The 9,429-nt window shown below is 39.2% G+C and overlaps 1 protein-coding gene across 1 annotated transcript; it reads left to right on the plus strand.

The window, feature by feature from the left end:
- The first annotated feature begins 2,182 nt into the window (after window positions 1–2,182).
- Window positions 2,183–6,892, plus strand: hykk.2 (hydroxylysine kinase, tandem duplicate 2). The gene is made up of 5 exons (XM_085774568.1): window positions 2,183–2,277; window positions 3,045–3,353; window positions 4,603–4,745; window positions 5,048–5,228; window positions 6,386–6,892. The coding sequence occupies exons 2-5, from the start codon at window positions 3,050–3,052 to the stop codon at window positions 6,826–6,828; spliced, it is 1,071 nt and encodes a 356-aa protein (XP_085630694.1). The 5' UTR covers window positions 2,183–2,277; window positions 3,045–3,049; the 3' UTR covers window positions 6,829–6,892.
- The last annotated feature ends 2,537 nt before the right edge of the window (window positions 6,893–9,429 follow it).

The following is a 9,429-nucleotide window of genomic DNA, read 5'->3' on the forward strand; positions in this document are numbered from 1 at the left end:
TGAAAGGGGATTATACACGTTATTTAAAAATGAGATTACAGACACATTCAGTTGGGTGAAAGGGACTGATAAATTGAAGATGCTTTAGCTATGATAGGCTAGCCGGCAACAAAAGCAGCTTCAGTACTGAGTGACCAGCTGACATTTTTCCTCCATGTTGTGAAGATACTTTTTGACAGGTGGTCTATGATGACAGCTGAACCTCAGGCTCCAGCTACACAGGCAGTAAGCACCATATGGGAGCTGTGATAAGAAAACATAGACGGATGTAATGTGCTCTGCATTAATGCATACACACAACCCAGACAGATGCACACATCTGTCCTTCTTGGAAAAACATCACCATTTATATAACAATATGCACACTCCCACACACAAACAATATATAAATATATAATTCAAGTGCTTTCCATAAGTAAGTGGGTGATTTCAGAGGGTGGTCTGTCTATTGAACTGACCTCTTAAGACAGTGTTGTTGATTCTAGCTAATCCGAATAGTTATGATAAGATTGTACTATTTTTAGAAACAGAGTGACGTGTGCAGCAAACCAATGAATAAAAAGGTCTGCCTCACCTGCGGAAAAAATGCAGATGTGTGTATTATCTAACAAGTGAAACTCACAAGTCCAGAACTGTGAGCAAACGCCAGAGTAGTCGCTTATACACTTCAACCTAAGGTCTTTATCTCCAAGGACAGACATGAAAAATGCAAACCATCTCTCAGCACTGTTGAAGGAAATATAGAGGCTACAAATGTTAATTTGGCTCTATATCTGTGTTCTATCCTTCATAAGTGGGGAATTCCTATAATCTTTCTCATCATCGTTCTCAATAAGATGATGATTTTTGAAAAAAGAAATAACAAAATCTCCCCACACCTTGTTGATTTTTTTTTTTTTTTACATCTATGGTCTATAAAATAAGTATTCTCTTACAGTTTAAGACTAAAAGACTTTAGAGAAGCTATTTAAATAGTTAGAGAAAACTGTAAGGGGGGATTATTGAATATTGAAAGAGCATATGACTATGCAGAAAGGCTCCAACTCCATGACGTGGGTATTTATGGCATAATGTTTCATTGGATAAAGGATTTCCGTAATCATACAGTAGGTCTATTCAGGCGAGAGGTGGGGGAGCTTTTTCTGAAGGATTTGACATTAAAAATGGTAGGCTACGCCCCATGGCTTGGTCATTACTCCAGTCATCTATAATTCAATGATAAATGGCAAAATCAAAAGGCATTAGACTAAGTTGTTCAGAGCACTAAATGGGAACTTAGTATTTCTATTTCTGAAAGTTAATTTCTGATCTTTGCCCTTACAGTAATATCTTACTGTGAGTGTGATGCCTATGAGTGAAATGTCTTTGTTGATGGATGAAAAGCATATGATTAGATCCACTGTGTGTAGCCCAAATGCAATTAGAATTTGCTGTGAAGCTTTTTCAGTGAGGCATTTTCTAGTTTTACCTGAAGAAATAGAAGAATGCTCTTTAAGAGAGAGAAAGTCAAATTTATTTCACCTCTTAAAAACTTAAACATTGACCTTGAATAAGATAACCTGATTGTCTGTCTGGTGTCCCCCTCCTTCCTGATTTCTTCCTGAATCTGGAGCAGCTACATACAAAATCTTCACTTGCTGACAAGTGCAGTAGAAACCTTCCATGCAATCATGTTTACAAATGTGAAAATCAATTGCAGACAGAGCGCATGGATCGAAAGATCCAGCCTCTGGGAAATGGGTTTGGGATGGGGCTGATTCATCTTCAGATCTCTTCATAGCATCTGCATATCTGCAAAAATGAATATATCTGCATATTTGCAGATCTGCAGATGCATTTTTTAAGTTAATGGGCATGTGTTGGCCACTCAAAAAAGAAGAAGAAGAAATAGATAAATAAAATTGTTGATCTGATAGTGTGGGCAAAAACGTGAGTGTCTGCATGAAAAAATAACACCTTTAGTAGTAAGCTTAATTTAGGCAGTTTTCACATCTGAGCTGGATCCTTCATCTGCTCTTTTCATGATCATTTGCTCATTGTGAGAGGATTTTCCAACTTGCTTGTTGAGCATTCTTGAAATGTCTTCATCCATACGTATAGGGTAACCAGCATAGCTTTAGTCTATGGAGGGCAGTATTGCGCTGCAGTGCAGCCTACAGCCTGCTGCATCTGATGAAGTACTGTAGAGGAAGAACCTCCTCCGCCGGTGTTTGTAGTGGACACACAGCATACCGAGCTCCATATAATCATTCATCTGGCGCTTCCACGGAGCCTGAGGTAGGTCCCCAGACACGTATGCATTAATAAAAACATATCTGTCGGCCATCTGTTTTCACGTAGCTGTTTTCGTGCAGAAGCAATAAACTCGACGGTAACGGACGCGGACCGAGGCGTAGCAAAATCAGGAAACTTGCCACTTCTGCAGCCCCGCATGTCTCCGCTTTGATTTTACATCAGAATACGGTCACAGAAGTTATAAAAGATAGGCTATTATTGGTTATGAAAGATCTTGTCGTGTGCCTGTGTGTGTGTGTGTGCGCGCGCGCGTGCGTGTGCGCGGGGTCACGGAGATTTTTTGTCTAGTTTACAGTGACAACTAAGGTGATACGTCCAAGTGAAGTGTTGAAGTGTTATCCATGCATACGACTTTTTGTATTCTCTCTTTTTAGACTCTTTTTTATTTTATTTTTATTCTAAATAAGAGACACAACTCTCACTGTGGAGAGGCTACACACTTAACCACTGTACAATTCCTATTTTAATTGCTTAAAAGTAACTGTGTTTTTGTTGATTGAGTTGGAGGATCTAAACTTTTATAACAGAAGGGGGATCTAAGTGACCTTAAAACTTCCTGGTGGGAACAGTTAACATAACAGTCATCATTACTGCTGCACAGTAGCAGCAACAATAACAGTTGCACAATGCACAATGGAAACTAGGAATTTAATTGGATTCTTACAGAGTCGTGTAACTTCTAGACTGTACAATTTATTTTCAGTTATTCAAAATTGATGTTTTTGTACATTTTCCTCTTTTCTGTTCAGCCCTGATGGCACAGAAGCATGCCAAGCCCAACCTCAGTCAGTCTCAGGTGTCTGAGTTGGTGAAGAGGCTCTACAAGCTGACGCCATCAGAAATTTGCTCTTTGCCCAGCTACGATGACCAGAACTTCTATGTGGTGCCCGAGGAGGGTGGCGAGTACGTTCTGAAGGTCATGAACTCAGAGGACAGTAAGAACTGCAGCTTGGTTGAGGTACAGACGTACGCAATGTCTTTCCTGCGCCAGAATGGACTCCCTGCACAGACGGCCCTGCCCACCGCCTCGGGGCAGCTCATGAGTCTGGAGGAGATGGGTATGAGACCAGTCTCACTGTTAAGATTCAAAATGTCCTCTTGTTTGACTGGAGACATATGCAGATGTCATAATGTTTATGAAAAATACATTCATATAGGTAGTTGCCTGACAATTTATAATTTGTCAGCCAGTACAGGTTTACATTTAATTAATTCTGTCTTGACTGATGTTAGTATGCTTTATAGAATTTTCCTAGTCAGCATTCTCCCCTAAAATAACATGCAGTTTGAATTACAAAAAACGTAACCTAATGTATAGGTGTTAAATTAGGATGTATGTAAACACTTCTTTACTGAAACAGTTGGAGGTCTTGGGTGGAGGTTTTTATTAAAATAAAACAAAAATCAGGTTGTTGTGACAGTGGGCTAACTTATTTACTAATTACTAAATCGTTCTCAATCAAATAAATTGCAAAGCTTTTTCTCCCAAGTACAAATTATCTATGAGGATAAGATTCTATTACATACCATTCAATTGATGATATTGTAGTACACTGTCTTCAAGATGTCAATAAACAAGTACAAGGAACAGAATTACTTAATAGGCTGTAAATCTTTTCTATTTAAGAATTCAGCATGACAGACGCAGTCAAGTAGCTTTCAGACTACTTGTAAAAACAACCTTCATTGAGTAGTCACATTTATTTATGGCAGGGTTAGGGTTATTGTTGAGAAGTGCATGTGAGTGAAAGGGTGAATGTGGCTTGTAATTTCATGTGCTTTTTGTGAAGTGGATGGCAAGACTAGAAAAGAGTCCATGGCAGATATTTAATGTCATATATATGGATTTTGTGTTTGCTTTTTGTTTCATCATGCACACTTCTATAAATGGATATAATCATATTTATTATTTCATTATTATCATCATCTGTTCCTGTACCACATGAGTGTTCACTTATGTATGTTTGGTGAAAATCTGGCAGCTCCAATTTACAACATGGAGTTTGAAGAGTTTATAGAATACTGTATATTAAATGAGATGAATACGTTTAACTGGTTGTATTGTCAAAATGCTGAGCATCTGTAATTGGCCCTGGTGTAGATGTTTGGTTTACTGTAGGTGTTTGGAGAGCTCATAAATATAATTGATGAACAACTCAGCTGTTATAGAAAGTAATGTATCTAGCCTCAGGGCAAGAAAATGTTTATGACGAGTCTTGCCTCTAGCAAGGCCACAAGTCATACTTCATAAATTCTAGGAGTAGGGGAAATGGCTGTACAACTAATCCATGAATTTGCCTTTGTCAGATTGTGGCTATGGCTGTCAGAAGTACCTGGTGCGACTGTTGACTTATTTGCCTGGAGCTACACTTTCCAAGGCTCCCTTAACACCACAGTTACTGTATGAAACCGGGAAGACGGCAGCCAGAATGGACCAAATCTTGCAAAAGGTATAAAAGTGACACTAATGTGACACTGTCAGATCATTTCCTTTGTTTTGAATCAATATTATGAAAAAAACCCAAAACATTGTTTCAATAAATTGCGCCAACATCTGCCACTGCTGGTATTATGCCACTGAAGTTTCACCCATATTCCCATTCATTTCCTATTCATCAAATGTGCAGGCGCCGAGATTCTCTAATCTTGCTAAAACAATAGCACTTATCCTCCTTTTATGTATGCCTTTTTTCCAGCTCTCTGCTTGATAACGTCTTTCTGTTGTTGTTTTTTTGTTTTTTTTTACTTCCAGATGGAACACCCTCATCTCAGTGTTCTGCAGAGGGAGAAGTTCATATGGAGCCTGTCAAATCTCACCCTCCTAGAAGCATACCTCAATGTACTAGATGGAGATCCTCTTCATGGAGTTGTGAAGTCTGTCATTGATATGTTCAAGACCTCCGTGGTCCCGAAACGCCCCAATTTCCGCAAGTGTGAGTATGATGTCCTCTCATTACATTCCCTCTCCCATGAGAGGTGATTTTTATTATTACACTGTCAAAGTGAAATTGTTTAGGGCAGGGGTGCTCACACTTTTTCAGCCTGAGAGCTACTTTTAAAGTGACCAAGTCAAAATGATCTACCAAAATTATTAATGATTCACGTTTATTTATATAGCCTACTATATGAACATATACATAACACTTCATATACAATATGTCGGTGTAGCCTACCTTTCATAACTGCATGAACCCATATGGCACAATAAATGTCCATACATTTTTGGTCATCCAGTCATATGTCGGACTATGCGACGGGGGGGGGGGGTTATAGCGCTGCAGCTGCATTTACCGTGCGCCCCTGTCTGTATGTGAACCTGTGTCTATGTGCGGGCAGAGATGAGAGATGGTGTTTTTTTAATAATCATGCTAGCGTTTCACCATCTCTCATCTCCGCCAGTCAGCCTCTCAACCTGCCGCCTCTCTCGCGCACGTAAACACACGTGAGGGGGAAAAAAGAAAAAAAAACAACACTTTTTTGAACACTTTTTTCTTCTTTCTGTAAGTGGGAAACACTGATCAAGCTGTGCGTACGCACAACTCTCCGCAATATTCCATTGATAAATCACACCGGACCCAAGAATGGTGCAGACATGAACACACCTCATATTCCACCCCCAGAATGCCTCAGCACAACCATATATGGTCAGCACGTGCATATTAAGTAGCCATGTGCTCTGTGGAGCGGCAACAAAGTAACAACAAAGACAACGGGCGGAGAGCGTGATTCACCCGGAATGATGCTTCGGCGGACCTGCCCTCGCTTTTGAGGTCGTTTGTGAGAAAAATGCCTGCTGTCCAGACAACTGTGTTTTTTTAAATATACTTTTTTTTTTTGTTCTTCATCACGCGATCGACCCACACTGTCTTCTATCGCGATCGACGTAATGAGCACCCCTGGTTTAGGGTGAGCACGATCTAGTCATCATATCATATTTAAAAGCTGTGCACCGGTGAGTCATAGCAATACTCTCGCTTCATTTTAATGTTTCTCACTGGTACTGTAGCTTGACTACACTAAAGAGATGAGATATGTTTTTGTATTCATGAGAAATAATGATATTCAGTGTTTTATTTATTTCTTCTCAAAGGTGTTAACCATGGCGACTTCAATGACCTCAATATACTTGTGCAACCTGATGAAAGTAAAGGCCACAGGATCTCTGGCATCCTTGACTTCGGAGACATGAACAGCGGCTACTACATCCACGAGCTAGCCATTACTATCATGTATTTGATGATAGAGCATCCGAACCCTATTGAGGTGGGTGGACCGGTCCTTGCGGGCTGGGAAAGTGTCCTCCCACTCGAAGAGGCGGAGAAAGAATGTCTGTATGTGCTGGTGCTGTCCCGCTTCTGTCAGTCTTTGGTTTTAGCTCGTTACTCTGTGACCTTGCATCCTGAAAATGCAGAGTATCTGATGATTTCATCCAGGAGGGGTGTCTCCATCCTCCATCAATTTTGGGAGCTTGGAAGGGAGCATGTGGAGAATGTTTGGTTTCAGAGTGCTGCTCAGTTCAGTGACAGAAAATAAGGAATATGAGAGGAATCATTAATTTCAATGCATAAAAGGAGGGCTCAGCCTTTTGCTTAGATGACCTACATTTTTTTATTATTACTAGTTTAAGACATTAGATAGTATTTTTTAGATAAAACCATATTACTGTAATGCATCTGGATCAGAATAAGGTAGATTAAAAAATAATGACCTATCTGATACTGTTTAGGACGAGTGCATAGCAAGCAGCTTTACCTCTACTCCACCTAATACCTCATAACACATCAGGAAGAATCCGTTTTTCTGGTTAGTGATTACTGTACATTTAACGAACTGCATCATGTTTAATAAGTGCCTCAAGTCATTAGGGCTTATACATTTCACTGGGCTTCTGTACCAAGGTGCTCCTCTGTATGGTAACAGGCCACTTGGATGGGCATTCCATTCATTTGGACTGAGCTATAGAGGGTTTACTGAAAGCCGATCAACTTAAACGGTGCAGGTAACGGTGCAGGACAGTACAGCAGTGAAGCAATATGACAGTGATTACTAAGGGAAAATCTACTGTCTTTATAATAAGCTACAGAGTGTAAATGAGTGAACATGGGAGCAGTTTTGGTCACAGCCGCTGTGTCTGTAACCGCAAATACTACAGGGACCCTTGAGCCATCGTCCTCTTTCTCTCAGTTGCAAACATTTTAAGAACACTAAGTACTGTACACTTACTGCCTCATCATTTCACTTATACAGTTTGTAATCATGCTTACAATAAAATAACATTTTTTGACTGGATCATAAAAAGTGAAGCTTGCTGTAAATGCAGATGTCCACAGATGTCCACTGACTAACTGACTGACTGACAGACGGATAAAGTTACACAATTGTTCTACTAGCAAAATGTTTAGCTTGTGCCTTAAACAAAAAGTGCCTATCTTTTCCCTTTAGTTGACACTTCCCTTTAGGTCAAGGGGCCATGAGACAAGAAGATAAATGTAATGGTTCAGTCACATGTCAATTAAAATGCAATAAATCATAGGACCAGATTATCAGTCTTGCAATATGAAGAGTCATCCATACAGTAACAAAAAACAGTTTCAGTGGGACATTTAGTTCATAACTTTAGAAATATGTGTTTGATGCTTCAACTGGGCCCAAATGTCAATGGTCATGATTGTATAGCTCTCCTTTTATCTGAATAAACAACATAATCATTTCTTAAGAGGGTTACAGTTATTTCTCAGTATGTTTACACAAACCATGCATGTATGTGTTGGTGTTGAGGATCAGTTACAGCACTAAGACACAACATTGTAAATTGAAAAAAGGCTTAGAAGTAAAGCAACCTAGAGATAGGTAACTGCAACTACATACAATGAACTAGCAGTGAGGTGGTAGTCACCATGCTGTCATGCACAGTCATGAATCAGTCAGTTAAATATTTATATGAACAGCATAAGCCAAGTAAGACCACCTTGCGTGTCTTTATGTCAAAAACATATTGTGTAACCACTATACATCACTGGTTTAAAATTTTACCACACTACAATTTTCTTATCTTTATCTGTTGTCTAGTAAATAATTGATTCAGCCAGTCTTTGACCTCATCTTTGGTTTCTGTTTAGCTAAGAAGCTACTGGACCAGACTGAGCCTCCATAGTAAATTTTATAGTCTCTTGGACCACTCAAAGCACTTGTCGCATTTACCCTTTCAAACACACATTAATACAGCACTGTTTGCAGACAGGCTTTTTGGAAACTAATCACACACATTCACACACCCGAGGGCACATCGGTGGGCAAGTGGGTTCAGTGTCATGCCCAAGGACATGTGGACTAGTGCAGAGGTAAAGCCACTGTAGGCCTACATAGCCTATTTGAGATTTATACTGCCCTTGAAATAGATTTGTTAACCATGCTACAATCTTGTCGGTTATGTTTGGCATTTAGTAACTACGTGTCATTGCAGAATAGCCTCACACTACATTACATTAGGACCATAGACTATGCTTTTAAATTGTTAAAACTGTTTTATTCTTATTATCATAAATGTCCCAAGAGATTAACATGACAAACCTTTTTTTTCTGCAGTTGCACAAATTAACCCAAAGACCGCAACACATTTCACAATCTCAAAATGGTTTTCAGCAAACCTGCAAAACTCTGAACAAATACAGAAAGGTGTTCAAGCTGCAGATACCCATTCTTGGCTATTTCTGAAATCATAAATCAAAGGAGTGGTGTCATTTCACTGTTTGCTTTAGTCTTACAGCCCAGAGGTTTAAGCCCCATAATGACATTTGAGTTTTAAATCTCACATTGTTAGACATGCTCACACACAGGTATTAGCTAGACAAACAGATCCCTGAGAATATTAAAACTGATTCACTGTAACTCACTGACTTTAAAATCAGGCTTTTCATTTCAGAAAATTTAATTGCCAATACACCTTTAGCAAGGAGCTACATTTATTTCACATTATGGGCACTGGATTTTTAATTTTATTTCTTACCATCAATCCAGTATTTACTCATGTATAAATTTATCTATAAAAGTGCCTTTAAGCTCAAGTGGTTGTATACTCTGCAATCTATAAAAGTCTTTGTAAAATCTGGTGTTATACTGCCATCTATTGGACCT

This window comes from Trachurus japonicus, chromosome 4, assembly GCF_045865225.1.
Source record: "Trachurus japonicus isolate A0001 chromosome 4, Traja_1.0".
NCBI classification, from domain to species: Eukaryota; Metazoa; Chordata; class Actinopteri; order Carangiformes; family Carangidae; genus Trachurus; species Trachurus japonicus.

Excerpts from the sequence above, each read along its gene's own strand:
- hykk.2 (XM_085774568.1), top strand. The coding sequence starts at position 3,050 with ATGGCACAGAAGCATGCCAAGCCCAACCTCAGTCAGTCTCAGGTGTCT. Across the intron at positions 3,354-4,602 it reads CATGAGTCTGGAGGAGATGG|ATTGTGGCTATGGCTGTCAG; the intron begins GTATGAGACCAG and ends TGCCTTTGTCAG. Across the intron at positions 5,229-6,385 it reads ACGCCCCAATTTCCGCAAGT|GTGTTAACCATGGCGACTTC; the intron begins GTGAGTATGATG and ends TTCTTCTCAAAG.